Below are 25,417 nucleotides of genomic sequence, written 5' to 3' on the forward strand. Positions count from 1 at the left end.
AGAGTGGTGTGATTGTATCCCTCTGTTAATGCAGTTTAGGATTACATTGGCTTGCTTGTCTGCTGCTGCACACTGTTGGCTCATATTTAACTGGTTGTCCACTAAGATGACAAAGATCCCTCTCATAGTTGCTGTTGGTTTCACCAAGTCTGTATGGGTCCTTTTTGTTTTTCTTGCCTAAGTGTAGGAGTTTACTTTTCTCTACAATGAATTTCATCTTTTTAGATACGGCCTAGTATTCAAGTCTGTCAAGATCCTTCTGGATCATCTTTAAGGGTGTTAGCTATTCCTGCCAGCTTAGTATCATCTGCAAATTTGGTAAGTTCCTCTTCTATTCCCTCATCTAAGTCATTTTTGAAGATATTGAAGCATCCTGGGCCTAAGAAGGAACCTTGTGGTACCCCAATGCTTACTACCCTCCATGTAGACGTAGACCCATTAAGGACTACTCGTTGAGTACGGTTTCTCATCCAGTTACGAATCCATCTGGGGGTGAAGCTATCTATCCCACTTTTTTCTAGCTTACCAAGAAGTAGGTTGCGGTCTACTTTGTCAAATGCCTTCCTGAAGTCTAAGTATACTATGTCCACAGCATTTAGCTCAGTGGTTCTCAACCTGTGCGTCGGGACCCCTTTGGGGGTCGAACGACCCTTTCACAGGGGTGGCCTAAGACCATCGAAAAACACATATTTTTGATGGTCTTAGGAACTGAGACACCAATTTTATGGTTGGGGGGTCACCACAACGTGAGGAACTGTATTAAAGGGTCGCGGCATTGGGAAGGTTGAGAACTATTGATTTCGCTGGTCTACTAATTTAGTCACCATGTTGAAGAATGAAATAAGATTGGTTTGGCATGATCTGTTTTTAACAAACCCCGTGTTTGCTGCTAGTTATTCCTTTACTCGTTTCTAGATGTTGGCAGATCTGGTTTTTTATTATCTTTTCCAGTATCTTCCCTGGTATTGATGTTCGGCTGATTGCTCTATGGTTTCCTGGGTCTGTTTCCCCCCTCCTTTTTTTTTGGGAAGATGGGAACCACATCAGCTCTTTTCCAGTCCTCTGGTAGTTCCTCGGTGCGCCAGGATTTTGGAAAGATGTGGTGCAGTGGTTCTGAGATGGCATCAGCCAGCTCCTTTTGAATTCTGGGATGTAATGCACCAGGTCCTGGCGATTTGCATTCATCAAGTTCAGACAGGTGTTCTCTTAATATTTTTTTTTTGCTTATTTTAACTTTTATTTCTAGTCTGTATTTTGCAGCTATGTTTTTGGTAGGTTGGGCTGTTGTTTCTTTTGGCGTGAAGATTGACGGAAAGAACGAGTTAAGCAGCTCTGCTTTCTTTCGGCTGCCTGTTACTTCCTTGCTGTCTTCTCTCTTTAGTGGACCTCCTTGTTTTCTTGATTTCCCCCCCTTGTTATGTATATGTTGGAAGAAACTTCTTTTATTATTTTTGTTGGAAGTCTTTGTTCATTCTGAGCCTTTGGTTTCCTGACTCCATCTTTGCAGATGCTGGCTATCGGCTGATATTCTGCCTTAGTTGTGTGTCCTCTTTCCATTTTTTTCTACTTGTCGGTTTTTGTCCTTCGTTCAGATTTCTTTTTGTCTTTCAGATTAGGTAACATCATCAGTGCTAGAAGGAAGGGGTTGCAGAGAGGAGGAGGGGAGGGGGAGGAAGGGGAGGGCTGTGGGGTCCTGGTCCTCTCTGAACTTAGTGGTTTTCTTGCAGATGGGTCATGACCTAACTAGGTAACATCATGAGTGCTAGAAGGAAGTGTGCTTTGTGGTCTGTTCACATACTAGTGACTTGCTTTGTTGGTGTTGGTGGGAGGATTGCTTTTTCTTGGTAGTTCCTTGATTAGGCTGCTGTTCATTATTTGGCTGTTTGTCTGGGGTTAATCCCTGCTTATCTGGGTGTTGATTGCTAAGGAGGTGGTGTTTTAGTCTTTTTGTTTTGATTGTGTCTTTTATTTATTTATTACATTTACATGCTACCCATATCTCTTTCTATAGCGATGGTTGACAGTCCCATAAAATCATAAATATAGAAACATTAACAGGACTTCGGTTTTCTAAAAAAACCACTATACACCAAGAATACAAACGACTGGTTCCTGAAATAGGATTTTTCCAGGCACCCGAATGAATTCAAAGAAGAAGAAAAAAAAAGGAATTGTTTTGTATTTAGCTAGCACAGTGCCATCAAGACCAAAAACTGTACATGTGCTACACAATTTCTCCCCGTTGGGCTCTGGAATAGAACCTTCAATGAGATGCGTATTTTGAATGGTGTGGAAATATTGTTTATCTCTATGTGCCCCTTGATGGCTGATTTCTCTGAATGTTAGGCGTCTCTTAGCATTTTTGGACTGATTTTATCTACTGTAGGAGGCTCACAGTTTTCCAGTAGGATAGCTTTTGGGGGGGAAATGGCATTTTCTCTTTGCCATTCCTTGGAATTGCTGCTCTTCCTATAGGCCAGTCCCCATTGATTGATGGTAGGAGACACGCCAGGCTGGCCCAGACACAGAAAGGAGGAAGGTGGCTTATAAAGAATATAAGAGTTGGAAGGGACCTTGAAGATCATCTAGTCCAACCCCCCGCCCAAGCAGGAGACCCTACACCATTTCAGACAGATGGCAGTCCAGTCTCCTCTTGAGAGCTTCCAGGGATGAAGCTCCCACAACTTCTGAATAACGGAATAATGACAGACTAACAGAGTTGGGAGGGACCTTGGAAGTCATCTAGTCCAACCCCCCATGCCCAAGCAGGAGACCCTACACCATTTCAGACAGATGGCAGTCCAGTCTCTTCTTGAGAGCCTCCAGGGATGAACCTCAATCTCCCTTCCAGATGTTGATCCTGAATGAAAATGCTAATTGCAGAGACATCACTGGAGTGGCGAAGAGAAAGGAATTACAGGTAGTCCTTGGGTTACGGCCACAATCGAGGCCAAAATTTCTGTTCTGTTAAGTGAGACATATGTTAAGTGATTCCCCCCTCCCCATTTTACAACTTTTCTTGCCACAGTTGTTAAGTGAATCACTGCAGTTGTTAAGTTAGTAACCTGGTTGTTAAGTGAATCTGACTTCCCCATTGACTTTGCTTGTCAGAAGATTTGCAAAAGGGATCATGTGACCCCGGGACACTGCGACCGTCACAAATACGAATCAATTGTCAAGCTTCTGAATTTTGATCACCTGGGGATACCACAATGCTCCTAAGTGTGAACAACGATCGTAAATCCCTTTTTCCGTGCTGTTGTAACATTGAAGGGACACTAAATGAATTGTTGTAAGTCGAGGACTACCTGCGTTTTAGTTTACCTCTGAATGCCGACCTCGTTTTGCTTTGTCCCAAAGCCATTTGCAAAAGGGAAGTCATTAAAAATCAAAAATCTTTCTTCTTCAAATGTTTCTAGGCAGCTTTCCCCCCTAAATTTCAATATTGTGGAGAGACGCTTGCGAAATGATTTACAAGCTGCAGCCTACTCAACAGTTTGCAATCTCCAGGTCTCTCGGGCAAAATTACAACAGAAATGGGCCAGTCACCCATTGCACAAAAGAGATTTCAAAAGCATGGGGGATTCTGCAAGTTGAAGCCCACCCATCTTAAAGTCAACACAGTTGAGAAACAGACAACGATAGACAACAGAGTAAAGCATCTCAGGGAAGTACTCCATTGGGGAGGAATGAATCAGATGATTGAGAAAGTTACTCCTGATTTATTCTCGTAAGCAACAGCTCCCATTTGGGAGAACATTGGAGAAGATAAAAGTGTAGCTCCTTTTCTAGAACTTCATGGACGTGAAGATCCTTGGAATCCCTTCAAGAATGGCCCTGGTTCTCCAAGACTTTTGATATGGACGCCTCAGGCTCACTTGTGCTCTTATGGCTCATGAACACCTTGACAAGAAGCCTGTGCGCATCAGTTGCCACATCCTCCACAAAGGCTTTCAACATGCTGTAGACCACAGCGAACGACAACCCTACCGAAGCCATGGGCACCAGCTGCTTTGGTAGGTTGGGTGCTCTGCTGGCTGCTTGGATGAGAAGGTCCACCACGAGTCCTTTGTTAACTGCAGCAGCCAGTGGAGACCTGACCAGGGCTCTCAACTGCTCGACGGGCTGGGCTACATGTTCAGCGGTCCTCCGTAAGGACTCCTCTTCCAAGCCAAAGCTGATGCAGTAACCTCGCATGGTTGTGACCAGCAGGTCCACATTACACACCACCAAAATATCTGGGATAGCTTCCGTCTGGATCCCACAGGCCACCACGGCCACCAACCACAAGTGCTCCAGCATCATGTCCTTCTTCTTCTCCAAGATGCGATGGGAGCTGTTGGGGGTGGCAAGCAGGAACGAACGGCTCTTCGGTAGATCCAGGTTCTTCTCCAGAGCCTCTTCCAGAAGGTAGAAGTCGTACTTGCTGAGTAAAATGCTTGAAATAAGGAAGATCTTGGGAGATCTCACTTTCTCGGCTTGAAGGTCTTGAAGGCAATCTTCCCGGATCTTCTGCAAGGTGACCACCTCGTTGAAGCTAGTTGGGTTGCTCTGACGGACCGATTCCAGGTGTGCCTCCACTTTGGAGCGGACGAAATAGTATCCTTTGCCAGCTTTCTTGATATAATGAGCCAGCTTAACATGGAAGGACCTGAAGTGCTGAGAAGCAAGGATTAAAAAGAAGTCATAGGAAGCCACATCCATCTTCTCCGTGTAACGTTTGGCACTGAAGCCTGGATCCCCAATGTCCGGCAAATCCCACAGGATTACTTTGGGGTACTTGGGGTGTGGATAAGCCACAGGGGTTTTACTGGCCTCCGCATTTGCAGTAGGGGCTGCCCCTTCATCTTCCTCACACAGATCCCGGAAGATGTTGATGAAGTTTGCCCGGTCTTCTCCCGATTCTCCAAGCACGGCCACATTTAAGCTGATGTTCTCCAGGGAGGAGAAAGCATCCTGGAGGTGCTTGGTCAGCTGGTCAAAGCTCTCCGTCGTAAAGGCAGCCTTGAGGTCCTGGATTTGTTTTTTGGTTAGAGCAATTTTGTCCTTCTCCACTTTTGGTGCCATGGGATCAACAGCTTAACTTTGCTGGTCAACCCAAGGAGGAAGATCTGAAGAAGTAAGGGAAGAACATGGCGTTAGTAGACGTTGCGTGATAAAACAGAGGCCTGCGTGTATATTCTCACCATGAAGGGGTTGATAAAATGTGGTCTGGCAGTTGGCTTCCCTCGCCCGTCCATCCTGCCACGGGGCAAAGGTCGATAAGGGGCCACGGCTAAAACCTGATCGTAATTTTAAACGATCACGTGAGGTTTCAGTAATATCACCTCAATATCTTACAAGGCTTTGAGTTCTCACTCAAAATTGAATGAGATGTTGACCCGATTGGCTGGGAAATCTTATGAGGATTCGTTTTTCTTCCTAAAGTCAGGCAGGAATATATGGATATTGCTATATATCCTAACTGTGCAGCAAAAAATATGATAGGTGGATGATTGAGTGATAGATGGATGGATGAATGGATGGATGGATATAGATACAGTAGATATAGATTAGATAGACAGACAGACATATGGATATAGATAGATATAGATAGATATAGGTACAGTAGATATAGATAGATAGATATAGAGATGGATGGATGGATATAGATAGATATACAGTAGATAGATATAGACAGATATAGATAGATATAGAGATTGATGGATGGATATAGATAGCTATAGATCAGACAGATGAATGGATGGATGGATGGATGGATAGATAAATAGATAGATAGATAGACAGTAATTGCAAGAGACTTATATACCGCTTCATAGTGATTTTACAGCCCTCTCTAAGCGGTTTACAGAGTCAGCCTCTTGCCCCCAACAATCTGGGTCCTCAGTTTAACAACCTCGGAAGGATGGAAGGCTGAGCCCACCTTGAGCCAGTCAGGATCGAACTGCTGGCAGTCGGCAGAATTATCTTGCAATACTGCATTATAACCACTGCTTCACCACGGCTCTGCCTCTAAGATAGAAATAGATGATAGATAGATAGATAGATGATAGATAGATAGATAGATAGATAGATAGATAGATAGATAAATAGGAGAGAGAGAGATGGAGATGGATAGAAAGATAGAAAGATAGAAAGATAGAAAGATAGAAAGATAGAAAGATAGAAAGATAGAAAGATAGAAAGATAGAAAGATAGAAAGATAGAAAGATAGAAAGATAGAAAGATAGAAAGATAGAAAGATTGCTGCCGCCCCTTGCTTGCCGATAGATAGATAGATAGATATAGATAGATAGGTAAGAGTGTGAGAGATGGAGATAGATGGATAGATTGATAAGAGAGAGAGAGAAGGAAATACATGGATAGAGATAGATATAAGAAGAGATAGATAGATAGATAGATAGATAGATAGATAGATAGATAGATGGAGATAGATGGATAGATAGATAGATGGATAGATGGAGATAGATTGATAGATAGATAGATAGATAGATAGATAGATAGATAGATAGATAGATGATATAGATAGATAGATAGATGATAGATAGATAAGAGAGAGAGATGGAGATAGATATAGATAGATAAGAGAGAGATGGAGAGAGATGGATAGATAAATAAGGGAGAGTGAGGTGGAGATGGATAGATATATAAATAAGAGACAGAGAGAAATATGGAAATACATGGATAGAGATAGATATAAGAAGAGATAGATAGATAGATAGATAGATAGATAGATAGATAGACAGACAGACAGATAGATGGATAGATAGATAAGAGAGAGAGAGAGATGAAGATGGAGATAGATAGATAGATAGAGAGAGAGAGAGATAGAGAGATAGAGAGATAGAGAGATAGAGAGATAGAGAGATGGAGATAGATGGATAGAGATAGATAGATAGATAGATAGATAGATAGATAGATAGATAGATAGATAGACAGACAGACAGACAGACAGACAGACAGATAAAGACAGACAGGCAGACAGACAGATGAATGATAGGCTGGGGAATCCTAGGAATTGAAGTCCATACATCCTAAAGTGGCCAACCTTGAGAAACACTGTTCTAAATACATATACCACGCTCTATTAAAAAAAATGTTATTATTCTTTTGAATGAAGAATCTTTTAGTGACCGGGCTGTGTATTTCATAAAACCTCCCGTGTTTCTCTCTCCACTGGTGTTTTTCTCCTCTGCAAGAGCCTCTTGTCTTCCCTGCAACCCCGTTGCCATTTCCCCACATATTAGCATCTCGGGAGCCAAATCCAGGGGCCAAAAGAGCCATGCACTGCTCTCTCTTCCCCAAAGAGGAGTTCTCCAATTACGTTGGGATAGATCATCTGAAGGCAGACCAGGGGTGGTCACCAGATGCGGGGGGGGGGGGGAGTCTTGCACAAGGGAAGATAACCGCAGACAGCCGAGTCCCCCTGTGGCAACCCAACGCCAGATTGGATTGACGCCAACTCTGCGGCAGGAAAGCAATTTCAGCATTCTCTCTCCATCACTCTCAAGTTTCAAAACATACAGGGAGTCCTCCACTTACGACCACAATTGGGACTGGAACTTCTGGGGTTGAGCAATGTGGTCGTTAAGCAACTCCCACGTGATTTTGTGATTATTATTATTTTTGCTGCTGTTGTTATGCACATCTGGCTCTCCCCCCCCCCCCCCCCCCGAGATGGTATTCAGCTACTTCTACCGAACCGGTAGTAATGATTCTGCACAGCTCGGAGAACCGGCAAATCCCACCACCGGCTGGCCCCATCCCCCCTGCCCTAAATATCTTGCTGAAGGAATCCATATGACTCCAGATTAGCTATTTGCTTTTGTTAGGAATTGCTTATGTTACTATATCATTGTTACTGATTAAACCCATATTTGCTGTTTGCTTCTGATACGATATCCTGCTAGAAATCATTTATTAAGAAGTGAGCTTTGTTATGGGCTTCTGCTTATGGGCTGTCTATAGGAATTAGTTGTTTTCCAGCCTAGCAGATTTTAACCTTAATACTGGACTGCAAATGTTCTCTCCCTGCTGCCTCTCGCTTCTATTCTTGGCTTCAAAGCTAGGCACGTTCTTGAACACATAGAAGAAAATTGTTACAGGGGAATATCAGGCCCCCATAGATAAAGGAACCAAACTAGGGATTTTTCCTGGCTCATAAATCCTTAAAGCATCCTGCCCAAAAACAATTTGGCCAATGGGGGGCTGCCACCCCCTCACACAAGGCTATAGGAATACTCCACAGAGAAGGGAGGCAGAGACAGGAGCTTGAACAAAAGGACGTTTTAAAGATCAACGAATCTTTGTCTCTGATTGGATAAACTTTGTTTCTATCTGCCTAAAATGCATGTAATCCTCTGAGCCCCTCTTGCAGGGGGCGGCTATTCCTTACATGCATTTGTTTATATGTCCTGGATATAGTTTGGTCACCCAGCTTTTGCTACGGCCATCAATAAAAGCTGATACTTTTTGCAAGCCTCGTCTGGAGTCTCCACTCTCTTTGACATCTCAGTGGCTCGGACCTTACATTGCTTTTGCTACGCACCCCAGCTAATCTCCACGCCTCACCTGCTCTGCTCACCGAGGGTAAGCAGTCACCTGGGGTTGCGTGACACACACACACACCCTTTGGCGACCTTATGACGAGCAAAGTCACGTCGCAGCCGTGTTATTGACTTAACGACTGCAGCGATTCACTCAACAACGGTGGCAAGAAAAGTCCTAAAAAGGAGCAAAACTCCTTTACCACTTGTCTCGCTTACCAACAAAGAATTCTGGGCTCAGTTGTGGCCGTACGCGGAGGACTCCCTGCATTTCCTTGCCTTTCCCTTACCTTTCGCTTGCAGAAACCCTAATCTTTTTCACACTCTTTCCGGATTGCACCAGGCCCAGGGACCCCAAGAGGCGATGCGTGAAGTCCTGGGAAGTCCCACTTATTTCCTAGCAATTCCCCTGGGTGGAAGACTGGAAGTCAACCTTGTCTGGCTTCTAAGCAGCTGCCCTAGATACGGAGAGCCAGCTGGGCCAGCTGAGCCTCCCAGTGTGAGGTCAGCGATGGAACCATCAGGAGGAGGAAAAGAAGAAGAAGGAAAAAAAAAGTCAGCTGAAGGAATGGAAAAGATTTGCATATTTTATAACCAAGGAGCACAGCTGGGCCACCTGGAAGGCAAACAGAGTAAAGCTCTTTACAGGTGGGCTGCGAGAGACGAGGTGAGATAATATTAGGTATCGTTTGCACGTTATATTGATTACTTTTACACCAGGGGTGTCCAAACTTGGGAACTTTAAGACTTGTGGACTTCAACTCCCAGAGTTGAAGTCCACAAGTCTTAAAGTTCCCAAGTTTGGACACCCCTGTTTTACACCAACTGCAATAACACAATAGATACAAACTAAACTTAATCCCTTTTAATCTTGATCGCAGGGGAAACGATTTCAGCAATAGAGTACTAAATGTCTGGCACCCCCCTACCTGAGCGTTGCAAGAGCCTTTCCACCGAAGCTGCTCGGGCGTTGTGAGAGCCTTTCCACCGAAACCGCTCGGGCGTTGCGAGAGCCTTTCCACCGAAACCGCTCGGGCGTTGCGAGAGCCTTTCCACTGAAACCGCTCAGGCGTTGCGAGAGCCACAGCGATGGCTGTTTGGGGTTTGAAATAGCATGACGAATTTCCATCGGTGGTTAACAAGCTGGCTGCAAATGGAGAACAAAACAGTACTAAGGCCCTAACTTCTGAAGGTGACCCAGTCTTGGAATATATATTAACATTTCTACACACTGTTTACTACGTACCTGTGCACGGGAGGCAACCAGCGGGCCAGCAAGAGAGCGGAAAGATCAAAACACCCACCCACACTGGCAGCCGGCATGGCCGGAGCAGCCCCGGCGGAGGAGGCGGAGGCATCGAGGGCGAGTCGGAGGCGTCGAGCGGGAGCAGCTCCAGCAGCCGCGAGCGGCGCCCCCGCGGCTCGGCCCTCTTCTGCCTGGAGTACGGGGCCGACAGCGGCCAGGTCACCTCGGTGGTGGTCTATCAGGACAATGGCCCCAGGGAGGTGGTGGAGGGGGTCGGTGCCCAGAACCAACTGGAGCCAGCTTTGCACGGGGCCCTTCGGCAGCGAGTACAAGAGGAGTTGGAGAAGCGGCGAGAGAAGCGCTGAGAGCCGTTGCAGGGATTGAGAAATGCTTAAGGGGAAATGGGGCTGGGCCTGCTTACCAGCACAGGACCGTGCCTGGGGGATCAAGGGCTATGCTACTCAAGGGTATCATCGGGAGCAGTGGCAGAAGGAAGCAAATCCCTACAGTCCATCCTGTGACAGATGTGCCCCAAAAGAAAGCCAGCCAAATACTATATTCAAGGGCAGACCTAATCCTACTGCGGGAGTCCCCCCTCTCGCAGGTTTGGCCCTCCGCCCTTATGAGGGCCCACCTCGATGAGGGATATATTAATCTAGAGAGGTGGGTGAGGCGTAGTCTTAGGGGGTTTTTAGCCAAATTTTTGATTCGTTTTTTAGGGGTTCTAGGGTGGGAGGAGGGGCTAGTCAGACTGAGGGAGGGACCAGTGCCAAGCTAGTGGGTGGAGTTAGCAAGGAAGTGAGCGGAGCCATTAAGGGGGGGAGTAGTGATACTCCAGAAGAGGGTCTTTCTATTCCAACGGTTGTGGGGAGGGGCAGGTGCGAGGGTAGACAGAGATTTCATTACCGGTTGGGAGACCGTGGTCATTGGGTACGACCGGTCATATGTCCCAACCCCCGCAATCTAAGTGGTCAGGACCTACAGTGCTAGGGCCTGAGACTGATGTTATGCAATGCCAGGTCCGTTGTCAACAAAGCCCCCCTCATTAACGACTTGGTGTCGGAGGGGGAGCCAGACCTGGCAGGAATCACGGAGACCTGGCTGGGCCACGAGGGAGGTCTCCCTCTCATGGAAATGTGCCCGCCAGGTTACCGCGCATTTCATCAGTCACGGGCACTAGGCAGGGGTGGTGGGGTAGCGGTCATTGTGAGGGAAGGTCTCGAGCCGAGAGAGACCACTGTGCCACAGATAACCGGTTGTGAGTCCCTATGCGTGAAGTGGGGCCCAGGGAGGCAGTTGGGCTTGCTGATTGTATACCTGGCTCCTCGCTATGCATCAGCAGCCCTGCCCGAGCTCCTTGAGGTGATCGCCGAGATGGCAGTTGAGACCCCCAGACTGTTGGTCATGGGGGACTTTAACTTGCCATCGGTAGGGGAGACATCCGAGGTAGCTTGGGAGTTCATGGCCTCCATGACAGCCATGGACCTGACCCAAGTAATTCCGGACCCCACACATGAGGGAGGACACACACTGGATCTTATCTTTGTCTCTGGCCGGTGGAGGAGTGATCTGGGAGTAGGGGATTTAGTCATCACACCCCTGTCATGGTCAGATCACTCACTTCTCCGGCTCGACTTTCCAGCCGCTACTCCCCACTGCGGGGAGGCGGAACCGTAATGTCCAAGATGGTTCCGCCCCAGGCGCCTGATGGAACCTGATAGGTTCCAGATGGAGCTTGGGCCATTTCCTGTAGCCCTGACCCGCACCCGGATGGAGGACCTAGTGGCTGCATGGAACAGTGCGGCCACCGGGGCCTTGGACCGGGTTGCGCTTTGCGGCCTCTCTTGCGGCAGCGAACCACCCAGGCCCCTTGGTTCACCGAGGAGCTGAGGGTGATGAAGCGCCGCAAGAGACGCCTAGAGAGCAGATGGAGATCGTCACGCTCTGAATCTGACCGAACACAGGTGAGAGCCCATTTACGGACTTACCTTGTGGCGTTAAGAGTGGCCAAGCGTCAGTATTGAGCCACTCTTATTGCGTCCGCAGAGAACCGCCCTGCCGCCCTGTTTGGGGTAACCCGCTCCCTCCTTCAACAGAGGCCGCGGGAAGCCCCTTTGCAGGGTAGAGCAGAGGAATTTGGGGAGTATCTGCAGGACAAAATCGCTCAGATTTGAAGCGAGTTGGTCCCTACTAGTGGTCTGGAGGGGACATCGGAGGTGGGTCTTGTGGTTCCACTCTGGGAGGAGTTTGACTCTGTTGCTTCCGACGATATGGACAGGTTGCGTAGGCGACTGCGAGCCACCACATGTTCACCACGTGTCCCTCCTGGCTTGTACTGGCATCCTGGGAGGTCACACGAGGCTGGCTCCAGGAGTTAGTCAACGCTTCTTTGAGTGAGGGGTTCTTGCCGGCCATCCTGAAAGAGGCGGTGGTGAGGCCCCTCCTCAAGAAGCCTTCCCTGGACCCAGCTTTGTTAGCCAACTACCGTCCCGTCTCCAACCTTTGCTTTCTGGCGAAGGTTGTAGAGAGTGTGGTGGCACAACAGTTTCCACGCCACTTGGAGGAAACTGATTATCTGGACCCGTGCCAGTCCGGTTTCCGGCCCGGCCACAGCACGGAGACGGCATTGGTCGCGTTGGTGGATGATCTCTGGAGGGCCAGAGATGGGGGTCGCTCCTCCATCCTGGTCCTATTAGACCTCTCAGCGGCTTTTGATACCATCGACCATGGTATCCTATTGCATCGACTGGAGGGGCTGGGGGTGAGGGGCACCGTTTTGCGGTGGTTCTCCTCCTACCTCTCTGGCCGAGTGCAATTTGTATTGGCAGGGGGGGCAGAGGTCGACCTCGAGGCCGCTCACTTGTGGGGTGCCACAAGGGTCGGTCCTCTCGCCTCTCCTGTTCAATGCATATATGAAGCCGCTGGGCGAGATCATTCGTGGGTTCGGGGTAGATTACCATCTGTACGCGGATGACACCCAGCTGTACATCTCTACCCCGGACCACCCCAACGATGCCGTCGAAGTGATGTCCCGGTGTCTGGAAGCCGTACGGATCTGGATGGGAAGCAACAGACTGAAGCTCAACCCGTCCAAGACTGAATGGCTGTGGCTACTGGCACCCCGGTTCAACCAGCTGATTCCATCACTGGCCATTGGGGGCGAACATCTGGCCCCCGTGGATTGGGTATGCAATTTGGGCGTCCTCCTAGATGCCCGGCTGTCAATGGACGACCATGTGACAGCCGTGGCAAGGGGGGCGTTTCGCCAGGTTCGCCTGGTGCGCCAATTGCGTCCCCTATTGGACCGGAACGCCCTTCGCACAGTCACCCATGTGCTTGTGACGTCCCGGCTAGACTACTGCAACGCTCCCTACATGGGGCTCCCCTTGAGATGCACCCGAAGACTGCACTCTTTTCTATGCCTCCCAATGCCCATCAAGAGAAGGTTGGTGTCAGGCCTGCAGCCATCTTTCCTTTTGGGTCTTTGGCCTGCCACACTGTCTCTTATTCTACTATGCTGTTTCTATGGTGGGAAAATGGGAGGAGGGATTGTAAGGAGTTACAATACAATACAATAGTAGAGTTGGAAGGGACCTTGGAGGTCTTCTAGTCCAACCCCCTGCCTAGGCAGGAAACCCTATACCGTTTCAGACAAATAGCTATCCAACATCTTCTTAAAGACTTCCAGTGTTGGGGCATTCACAACTTCTGGAGGCAAGCTGTTCCACTGATTAATTGTTCTCACTGTCAGGAAATTCCTCCTCAGTTCTAAATTGCTTCTCTCCTTGATTAGTTTCCACCCATTGCTTCTTGTTCTACCCTCAGGTGCTTTGGAGAATAGTTTGACTCCCTCTTCTTTGTGGCAACCTCTGAGATATTGGAATAATGCTATCATGTCTCCCCTAGTCCTTCTTTCTCTTAAGCTAAACATACCCAGTTCCTGCAACCGTTCTTCATATGTTTTAGACTCCAGGCCCCTAATCATCTTTGTTGCTCTTCTCTGCACTCTTTCTAGAGTCTCCACATCTTTTTTACATCGTGGCGACCAGAACTGAATGCAGTATTCCAAGTGTGGCCTTACCAAGGCATTATAAAGTGGTATTAACACTTCACGTGATCTTGATTCTATCCCTCTGTTGATGCAGCCTAGAACTGTGTTGGCTTTTTTGGCAGCTGCTGCACACTGCTGGCTCATATTTAAATGGTTGTCCACTAGGACTCCAAGATCCCTTTCACAGTTACTACTACTGAGTATGGTATCACCTATACTGTACTGCATTCCGTTTTTGTTGCCTAAATGTAGAACCTTACTCTTTTCACCATTGAATTTCATTTTATTAGATAGTGCCCAATGTTCAAGTTTGTCAAGATCCTTCTGTATCTTAAGCCTATCTTCTGGAGTGTTGGCTATTCCTGCCAGCTTGGTATCATCTGCAAATTTGATGAGTTCCCCATTTATTCCCTCATCCAAATCATTGATGAAGATGTTGAAGAGTACTGGGCCTAAAACAGAGCCTTGGGGTACTCCACTGCATACTTCCCTCCATGTAGATGCAGTTCCATTGAGAACTACACGTTGAGTGCGGTTGGTCAGCCAGTTACCAATCCATCTGGTGGTGATGCTGTCTAACCCACATTCTTCTACTTTATCTAGTAGTAGGTTATGGTCTACCTTATCAAAAGCCTTACTGAAGTCCAAGTAAACTATATCAACGGCATTCCTCTGGTCCACTAATTTTGTCACATTATCAAAGAATGCAATAAGATTAGTCTGGCATGATCTGTTTTTGACAAATCCATGTTGGCTTTTGGCTATTACTTTGTTTGCTTCTAGGTGTTCGCAAATTCGTTGCTTGATTATTTTTTCCAGAATCTTTCCTGGTATTGAGGTTAGGCTGATAGGTCTGTAGTTTCCTGGATCTAATTTTTTCCCTTTTTTGAAGATGGGAACCACATCAGCTCTTTTCCAGTCCTCTGGTAGTTCCCCGGTGTTCCAGGATCTCTGAAAGATATAATTCAGTGGTTCTGAGATCTCGTCTGCTAGTTCCTTCAGAACTCTGGGGTGTAATCCATCTGGTCCTGGTGATTTGAACTCATCTAGGGTAGACAGGTGCTCACTTACCATTTTCTTCCCTATTTCAATTTGTGTTCCTAATTTTGTGGTGCTGCTTTTGATAGGTTGGACTGTTTTATCCCTTTGTGTAAAGACAGATGCAAAACATGAGTTAAATAGTTCTGCTTTCTCCCTGTTGCTTGTCACCTTCTTGCCACTTTCTCCTAGCAATGGACCAATTGTTTCCTTAACTTTTTTCTTGTTTTTAACATGTTGGAAGAAGCTTTTTTTGTTAATTTTTACTTTTGTGGCAAGCCTTTCTTCATTGTGAGCCTTAGCTTTCCTCACTTCATCTTTACAGGCTCGGGCTATTTGCTGATATTCTGCCTTAGTTATGTCCCCCTCCTTCCACTTTTTATACTTACTTTTTTTGTCTTTCAGTTTGTCAGATAGTTGTTTATGCAGCCATGCTGGTTTCTTTTGGGAGCTGTTGTTTTTCTTCTTCATTGGTATTGTGTTAGACTGGGCTTTTCTAATCTCATTTTTCAAAATTTCCCAAGCTTCTTGAGTTGTTTTCCCCTCGAGGATTCTCATCCATGGAATTTTTCCCAAGCTCTCTCTAAGTTTATTGAAATTAGCTTTCTTAAAGTCCAAGACTCTAGTTTGACTTTGTTCTACTACTTGTGTTTGGATAATGTTGAATTCCAATATTGCATGGTCACTTGCCCCCAGGGTTCCTATGGCTTCAACACCTTCTATCATTTCCTCTCTGTTAGTGAGAATTAAGTCCAGTATGGCTGATCCCCTTGTTTCCTTCTCTACTTTTTGGAAAACAAAGTTGTCTGCTAGGTTTGTTAGGAACCTGTTGGATCTTCCACTTGGTGCAGAGTTTGTTTCCCAGTTGATGTCAGGGTAGTTAAAATCTCCCATTACTATTGTGGTGTGCTTCCTACATACCTTAGTTAGCTGACTAGCAAAAAGTTCATCTTCTTCCTCTGCTTGGTTGGGTGGCCTGTAGTATAGACCTATGGCAATGTCATTTCCCCCACAACCTTTAATATTGACCCAAATGCATTCAAGATAGTTCTCATTATTGTTGTGCTCTATTTCTGTAGAGACATAGTTATTTCTTATATATAGTGCAACTCCACCTCCTCTTTTATTTGGTCTATTTCTTTTAAATAATTTAAATCCTTCTAGCTGTATGTTCCATTTGTCAGTTTCATCCCACCAAGTTTCTGTAATGGCAATAATATCATATCTGCCCTCTTTTACTTGAATTTCTAATTCTCCCTGTTTATTCCTCATACTCTGTGCATTGGTATATAGACATTTGAGTCCATTTTGATTGACCTTGTGTTTACTGTCTACATAACCTGTATTATGCCTGACTGCCCCTATTTTCTTGCCACTTGTGTGATTCATGCACATGGTATGACAATCACTATTACATGCTTGGTTTTGCTTGACAGCAGGAGTGATAATCTTACCCACACACACATCTATGTTACATGCATTTATAACCCTATGAATTTTAGTTTGCTGGGGACAGAGATGTTCTGTATCTATTAATTCTCTGTCCCCGCTCTTCAGTTTAAATGTTTATCAAGAAAATCTGTGAATTTAATGCCAAGTAACTCAGTTCCTTTCTTCGATGGGTGCAACCCATCTCTTTTGTACAGTTTTTCATTGGACCAGCTACAGGCTTCATGACTAATAAAACCAAAGCCTTCCCTTTTACACCACTCCTTTAGCCAAACATTAAACTCTGCTACACGCTGGCCCTTCCCTTTTTGTTCCTTATATACAGGTAAAACCTCTGAAAAGATAAGCCTACAACCTATACTATTAAGTTCATACCCCAAGTTCTGGAAATCATTCTGCACAGAAAGTACATCTTTCTGGGATAGATCATTAGTGCCAAGATGTATAATAGCATCAACGTCACAGTCCTTACTTGCATTCTTGACTATCTTAAGAATACGCCTCTTGTCTGTGCTGGCAGTAGCACCTGGCAGACACATAGTTAGATGCTATGTAGCCATAACAACATTCTTTCTAGAAGCTCAAGGTCATCCTTTGTCTCTGCACCTCTGCACCTGACCGGAACTAGATGGGTGGAAATGCCAGCGTGGCAAAGAAAGATTGGACCATGGGATGGACTTGTGTGTGTGTGTGGGGGGGGGGCAAGATCATGAACTTTCAACTGGGTGGGAAACCCAGGAAGCTTTCAGATTCGGGTTTTCCACAGATGTACCAACATGTCTCTCTTATTAAATTGGAACTTTGAGGAAAGATCTGCCTTGGACTCTGATTCAATTCTGGATGATATTTGGAATGCTGACACAAGCATCAATTGCACATATCCATCCCAGGGGCCGTAGTTTGAGGACCCCTGATTAAGTGCAATATAAAAAAATGCAAATAGTCTTTCTGCGGACCACCACAATTTTCTCGTGGACCCCCCTCAACAGATATCGCTATTCCCCCCTCCCCGCTGCTATTCAATCATATTGAATTAGATAATGGGAAAAATTGGGGGGACAAATTTAAAAATGACACTATTGGTTGAATACAAGGAAAACCGGAAAACCGGTACAAAATGTTTTACAGATGACACCTACCACCATCAAGGTTAGCAAAAATCTCAGCAAATATTTTATCAACATGTTGGAAATGTGAAATAGCACATGGAACATATTATCACACAAGGTGGACATACGAGGAAGCCAAAAAGTATTGGAAAAAGATTAAAAATTGGTTAGAATCGATAACAGGAGTCAAAGTTGATTGGAAACCAGAAGTGTTATAAAAAAGAAATCCAGTATTTAATTCTACACATAATTGCGGTGGCGAGGATTGCCTTCGCTCAGAAAGGGAAAAATAAATGGATACCAAGCGAAGACGAAATAATACGAAAGGTTATGGACTGTGCCGAAATGGGCAAATTAACAAAAGAAATCCAGGGAAAAGAAGAGACAGAATATTATCAGATATGGGGGAAATGGTATAGGTGGATGGAGGAAAGAAACAAGGGTCAGTGAAAGAATCCAATAAAGCCCCCCAAAAGTAGAAATTAAGGAGGATTGTTATGTATATATGCACTCAAGAGAGTTTAAACTTATTAGAGGTAATCACCCAATACATCAGATAGATAAGTAAAATAAGAGGGTTAAAAATGGTGAAACTCAAATGAAATATATTAGAAGGGGAAATAAACAGGGAGAATTGTACTGATTTGAAACTGCTATAAGAAGGAACATATGTATTGTATAAATGTCTAAGTTTATGTCTAAGTTTTGTTTTTGTGCGTTTTGTATGTTTGAAAATAAACAAAATTAACAAAATTAAAATCACATCCGCTCTTTTTTTCCCTCCGTCCTCCGGTTCCCCCTTTGCAATGTTTTTTTTTTTTCAATTGTTACAAAACTTGGGACTTGAAAAAGGCAGAGAGGAGCAGGGCGGACGACATCTTCGAATTGGGGTGCTGGAGGAGACCATGACACATTGCGTGGATTGCAAACATCACAGAGAGGGAGTCCCGGAGTGAACCTCACCCAAAATATCCCTGGAAGCCCAAGATCACCACATGAAGGGGTCTCCTACGTTGACCATGTCACGCAGGCTAACTTTCTTGAACCAGGCCGAGAGTGACCAGTGGGAAAAATAAGAAAGCTGGACACTGGGATGGTCATGGCAGGTTTGGAGGAGGCGGTGCAAGACCCTGGGGCGTGGAGAGTACTGAAAACAGCAACTCCCAAATGCTGTAATTCACTTTAAAATCTATGCAATTTTTACCAGATTGCACACGGAGTTGGGTGGGGTGGCCTGGAGGTGGAGCTCTCGCCTCACAATCAGGAATTCGATCCTAGGTGGAGGCAGATATTTCTCTCTCTGGGCACAATGAGAAAATATATCTGCTGAACAAAACTCCTCATTGGCGACAGGGAAGCGCGTCCGGCCAGCAAAACACCCAGCTCCATTCAGTTGCCCAGAACTACACCCCACAAGGAATTACGTTGTCGTTAAATAAGGATGGTTACCAGATTGCATACTCTACCAAATGTTTTCCTTCCCTTTGATCGTTCTAATAAGGAGTGGGATACTTTTAGGTGACTGACATGTTCTCATATTTAAACTATTTCTGCATTTAAACCTACCCACCCACCCCTGTTACTCAGCTGTGAACAAAATCTTTTCCAAAAGTTGAACCTTTGAAGAAAAAAAATGCTATTTAGAGCAAGGGAGAAGCATAAAAACAAAAGACAAAAGATCCCTCTCACAGTCACCGCTATTAAGCCTGGTTTTACCCAGTCTATACGTTAGTTGCAAAGTCGTGTCCAACCCATCACGACCAGAGGTGCATTCAGCAGGTTCTGATCAGTTCTGGAGAACTGATAGTGGAAATTTTGAGTAGTTTGGAGAACTATTCTGGCTGGCCACGCCCCCATCTATTCTCTGCCTCCCGAGTCCCAGCTGATCGGGAGGGAATGGGGATGTTGCAGTATCCTTCCCCTGCTACGCCCACCAAGCCACACCCATGGAACCGATAGTAAAATAATTTGAATCCCACCACTGATCGCCACCCCCATGGACCACGTTCCTCCAGGCCTTCCTGTCCTCTCCCATCCTCTGGAGCCCATTGAAGCTCACACCGACTGCTTTGGTGACTCCATCCAGCCCCCTCCTTCTCTGCCGTCCCCTTCTTCTTCTTTTGCCCTCTGTCTTTCCCAGCACGAGGCTCTTTTCCAGGGAGTCTATATGTGTATCTTTGGTTTTTCTTGTCTAAGTGTAAGATATAGGTTTTTTTCCCCTCTTTGCGTGACAAGTTTGCTGTCCCCCTTCCTCTCCATTTCTGATTTTAATAGGTGTTTGTCACATCTGCCACAATCACTTCTGAGTGTGACTGTAGCCCAGGAAGTGGAAAAGCACAAGCACTCTTGAGTTTCCACCCACCCACAGTTCATTTAGTGACTGTTCAAAGTTACAACATTGCTGAAAAAAGCAACTTATGAGTCATGACCATTTTTCACACTTACAACTTTTGCAGGACCTCATCAAAAGTTGGCCATGACTCATTTTTATGACGGTTGCAACATCCTGTGGTCGTGCGATCCCCTTACCCAACAGGGAAAGCCAGATTCACTTACCAACGGTGGCAAGGAAGGTCTTAAAATGGGGCAAGGTTCATTTAACAAATGTCTCACTTAGTGAAATAAATTTGGGGCTTAGCTTTGGTCGTATGTTGAGGACTGCCTGTAAGTGCAAGCATACTGCCATCCACCTATTCTTCGTTTTTACTGTTTTTAAAACACAAACAACCCAAATCACCTTCGAAACCACACCATTTGGGCATGCATTGCCGGTCCTCGACTTATGACCATTCACTTAGTGATGCTTTAAAATTACAACAGTGCTGAAAAAAGTGACATGTAAGCCATCCTTGAAAATTACAACTGTGGCCTTTTGATCACAATTTGGGCCTTTGGCAACTGTGTTTGTGACATTTGCAACATCCTGGGGTATCTGGATCGCAATTTGTGACCTTCCCAAATGGCTCCTGAGAAACAACTCAGTGGGGGAAATCAGATTCACTTAACGACCACAGTCAAAATTATCTTCAAAGTGTCCAGTCTCTCGACGACTTGCCTAACTACCTAACTGCTTAGCGATCAAAATTCTGGTCCCAATTGCAGTCATAAGTCGAGCACTTCCTTGTAATCTGAACCCCACACTTGAGATGTACCTACAGGTAAATCCTCGACTTACGACGACAATTGAGCCCAGAATTTATATTGCTGAGAAATTCGTTAAGTGAGTTTTCCTCCATTTTACGACTTTTCTTGCCACCTTTGGTAAGTGAATCGCTGCCGTTGTTAAATTAGACACACGGTTGTTAAGTGAATCTGGCTTCCCCATTGACTTGGAACCCGGGACACAGCAACAGTCATAAATGTGAGTCAGCTGCCAAGCAGCGGAATGCAAATCATCTGAGCGGTGGGATACTATTAACAGTTGTGAGTTGTAGTATCGTAAATTATGAAAAAGGGGCATAAGGCATAAGTAACTTGTGTCAACTCCTAAAGTTGCCATAGTGAGAGAAGGGGAGGGGAGCGCACTCCACGCATACTTTCAGCTAGAATTGGATCTCAGATTACCACAGCCGGCTTGGGAGGGGTGCACCTCATTGGGGAATGTGATTTATGACACAGACTGAGGGGAGGGGAGGGGAGGAACAGGCATAATTCAAATGAGGCTAAGATCTGACTGCAATGGGGTATTGCCAAAATGGGGCTCCTAATAAATGACTGGATCTCTTTTGAAACTTGGCTCGAGGCTCATGGATTAATTAGGGCATTTTTTTTTGGAAGCCTGACAACTTGTTCAGTGTCACTGCAACTCCGAACAGTCCCTAAGAGAACCGTTGTAAGTCAAGGACCCATTGTGCTTTACACAAAGCTAAGATCAAGATAAAATTTTAACACGACACATTCATTGAATCAAAAGTTTATTTCCAGTTTGGTGTCCAGCATTTTTTTTTAAAAAAAGAAACCGTATCAGAATATCGTAAAATTCATAAAGGCAAATATTGGTAAGACAGAGAGTCCTGGCTGGAGTCATTTTAACACGTCGAACTCACTCCCTAAGGAAGAGAGGTTTAACAATCGTCCTTCAACACAAGTTCCTTGATGGAAAGAAGATGCAAGGGGGCTGTTTTATCTGCTACACAATTGTGCAAAATGCAGGACTTGGTTTCTTGTTCAAATGTGGCAGAGTTCGATCCTAGGTAGAGGCAGATATTTTTCTCTCTGGGCACAAAACTCCGCACTGGTGACAGGAAGGGCATCTGGCCAATAAACTCTGTTAGCTCCATTCAGCTGCCCAGACTCCATCCCGCAAGGGATTATGGGGTCTTTAAAAGATGGTGATGATGATGATCAGTGTTTCTCGACCATGGCAACTTTAGGATATGTGGATTTCAACTCCCAGAATTCTCCAGTCAGTTTGGCTGGCTGGGGAATTCTGGGAGTTGAAGTCCACACATCTTGAAGTTGCCAAGGTTGGGAATGACCGATTTCCGAAGGGCAGAAATGCAACGGAGTCCACTTCTTAACCCCTGTCCTTAAACGCATAACTACCACAAACTGAATTTGAGTGACAGATCAGCCTCCAAAAATTCGGCACACTACGGAATGCAATAATTTTGTGCCAGAACTCCAGGCTCACGATCCTAAACGATGAAAATACCCTGAAAAGGAAGGCTGGAAGCACGGCCTTTTTAAATAGCAACTGTTTAAAAAAATACGTAAAAGCAAACTATTATTTTATACATATACATATATTTATATATTAAAAACAAACAAACCGTTGAAAAAAAATCACACTTAATTACAAAAATCCACCGAGAACATTTACAGCAGTCCTGAGCCGGGTAGGGAGTTTAAAACACGAAGCCTGTAAGCCACGATCAGACCAAGAAGGAAGAGGTTTGTTTGAAGTCGCCCTGAAAAAGAAAGAAAAAATCAGAAGGAGGAAAATTTGTTTTGATATAACAGCAATAGAATTCCTGATGCTACTTGGCTGGAAATTCTCAGTTCGGATAACTTGGAACTGTGTTGCTTGTGGTATTGCTTACAAAATTACACATAGCAATGTTTTACCTGTAAATGCCTTTTTCTGTTTTAATCGCAAAAACTCACGCACGAACAACCGCTTAAAATTCAATGTAAACTCGTTCTAAACTTGACTGCAAAAAGGATGATTTCTGTAATTGAGTAGCTGACAATCCAGCGTTGCCCAGTTATTTATAGGCATTGAAGTGTTTGTCTGACAGGGAGCCATTGAGAGGGGCCTGTCTTCCCCCAACTCCCATGCCCATAATCCCTGCCCTCCCCCTCCCCCCTCCCATGTGCTCCTCTTTCCCGTCCTGTCTACGATCTGGGCACTTTGCCCCAAATCCATCAGGCGCTTCCCCATTGGTCCACTGGAGGCCGAATGTCACAGCTGGCTTTCCAGAGGAAGCTGCGAAGGAACGGATATCACAAACAATTGCCGCTCTAGGACGCCACACTCACTCTCCTTAGCGGCCCAGGCATTCCAGAGTTATGCTGGAACACAAACACACACACACTGAAAGATATCGGCCTGGCCACTCTCCCAGCCTGATCAAAATCAGTAATTGGAAACTCTCTTGAAAGACTGTGGGAGAGGAAAGACTTTGCTGGAGAGGAAGTCACTGTCATTCTCTAAAATTCTGCCTTAAGAGGAAAGTATTTCTGGATGGCCACTTGGTCCCAATTCAGATATCTTCAGAAACTTTAAAAACACAAATTAGCTGCGTTCTAAAGACGTTGATTCTCATTTCTCTAAAAACCGAGAAGGCAAGTCAAGTATTATTATAAACTCTGCAACAGGGATTAAATCCCCCTCCGGTTAAAACCAAAAGCTTCAAATCTGCCTTTGGGGATCCAGGGTCTCTGGGGAGTACAGCAGGTGAGTTTCTGCTTCTACTTACGTCGCTTCGGTTGGAAGGCTGGCTGTAAATGACCTTCTTACTGGAACTTCTGGAAAAGATTGGAGAAGGGGAAGACGAGAGGTTAGGAGATGTTTCTCAACCTTGGCAACTTTCAGATGGGTGGGCTTCAACTCCCAGAATTCCCTGGACAGCATAATTTAAGACTGGTGGACTTCAACTCCCAGAATTCCCTGAGCAGCATAATTTAAGACTGGTGGACTTTGACTCCCAGAATTCCCTGAGCAGCATAATTTAAGACTGGTGGACTTTGACTCCCAGAATTCCCTAGATAACATAATTTAAGACTGATGGACTTTGACTCCCAGAATTCCCTGGGCAGCATAATTTAAGACTGGTGGACTTTGACTCCCAGAATTCCCTGGGCAGCATAATTTAAGACTGGTGGACTTTGACTCCCAGAATTCCCTAGATAACATAATTTAAGACTGATGGACTTTGACTCCCAGAATTCCCTGAGCAGCATAATTTAAGACTGGTGGACTTTGACTCCCAGAATTCCCTGGGCAGCATAATTTAAGACTGGTGGACTTTGACTCCCAGAATTCCCTGAGCAGCATAATTTAAGACTGGTGGACTTTGACTCCCAGAATTCCCTGAGCAGCATAATTTAAGACTGGTGGACTTTGACTCCCAGAATTCCCTGGGCAGCATAATTTAAGACTGATGGACTTTGACTCCCAGAATTCCCTGGGCAGCATAATTTAAGACTGGTGGACTTTGACTCCCAGAATTCCCTGAGCAGCATAATTTAAGACTGGTGGACTTTGACTCCCAGAATTCCCTAGATAACATAATTTAAGACTGATGGACTTTGACTCCCAGAATTCCCTGGGCAGCATAATTTAAGACTGGTGGACTTTGACTCCCAGAATTCCCTGGGCAGCATAATTTAAGACTGGTGGACTTTGACTCCCAGAATTCCCTGGGCAGCATAATTTAAGACTGGTGGACTTTGACTCCCAGAATTCCCTGAGCAGCATAATTTAAGACTGGTGGACTTTGACTCCCAGAATTCCCTGAGCAGCATAATTTAAGACTGGTGGACTTTGACTCCCAGAATTCCCTGAGCAGCATAATTTAAGACTGGTGGACTTCGACTCCCAGAATTCCCTGAGCAGCATAATTTAAGACTGGTGGACTTTGACTCCCAGAATTCCCTGGGCAGCATAATTTAAGACTGGTGGACTTTGACTCCCAGAATTCCCTGGGCAGCATAATTTAAGACTGGTGGACTTTGACTCCCACATGTCTTCTCCAATTGGGGAGTTCCATGACATTCTGGAAATGGTCCATTGGAGGATTCTGGGAATTTACATCCCATAATTCCCAGGGGCTGAAATCGGGGGACACCGATTAATTGCTTGAACGTTAATTTTGATTATTTTTGTTTCATGGCTTTTCACTTACTGTACAGGTAGTTCTCGAGTTACAACCGCAATAGGGCCTGGGAAACTGGTCACTAAGCAGTGCAGTCGTTAAGAGAGATATCACATGCTGCAACGCGCGGGGGGGCGAGGGGGGGCTTCCTTTCCAGCTTCTCCACCAACTTCACAGCACTCCCAGGATGGTGCAACCATCATAAATATGAGCACCCAAATGTGGTCACGTTACAGCTCGTAAGTGCGAGAACCAGCTTCAAGCGGTCACTAAGCAAGTGGTCGTAACTCAAGGACTACCTGTACTTTGCTTTTTTTAAAAAAAATGAACTGGGGTCTCCCACTTTTTATCAGTGGAATAAATCCCGTAAACCCGAGAGAAAGTGCCAGGATCAACTGTGCCTCTCCCTCACGGCAGGACTGGTGGCTAGGCGGCAAAGAAGGGTGGGCCGGAAGGAAGAAACGGCTACTCACGTTGTTCTTTCTGGAGAAGAAAAGAAGACAGAGGATCCGTTAGCCAAGAAAGGAAGGGACCGCGTCTCTCTTGCATGGTTGGAGAGGATCAAGGTCTGCTTGTTCAGGCCCCGAAATTCACTCGGCCTTTTCTCCAATTGGACCAGCCCTCCCGGGACTCCCAGAATTCCCCACCCAGATTAGTTT

General features: G+C 45.5%; 1 protein-coding gene and 1 long non-coding RNA gene across 2 annotated transcripts; both read right to left on the reverse strand.

The window, feature by feature from the left end:
• Window positions 1-3,825: 3,825 nt before the first annotated feature.
• Window positions 3,826-5,067, reverse strand: LOC309399730 (interferon-inducible GTPase 5-like; the record flags this gene model as incomplete). The annotated part of the gene is made up of 1 exon (XM_081967804.1): window positions 3,826-5,067. The coding sequence occupies one exon, from the start codon at window positions 5,065-5,067 to the stop codon at window positions 3,826-3,828; it is 1,242 nt and encodes a 413-aa protein (XP_081823930.1).
• A 16,273-nt stretch (window positions 5,068-21,340) lies between these two features.
• LOC309399757 lies at window positions 21,341-25,220 on the reverse strand. The gene is made up of 2 exons (XR_014176570.1): window positions 23,361-25,220; window positions 21,341-22,349 (listed from the first exon to the last, which is right to left on the reverse strand). It is a non-coding gene; the product is annotated as an uncharacterized lncRNA (long non-coding RNA).
• Between the last annotated feature and the right edge of the window lie 197 nt (window positions 25,221-25,417).

Source organism: Natrix helvetica (genome assembly GCF_964273705.1).
Source record: "Natrix helvetica genome assembly, chromosome: 16".
In the NCBI taxonomy this organism is placed as follows: domain Eukaryota; kingdom Metazoa; phylum Chordata; class Lepidosauria; order Squamata; family Natricidae; genus Natrix; species Natrix helvetica.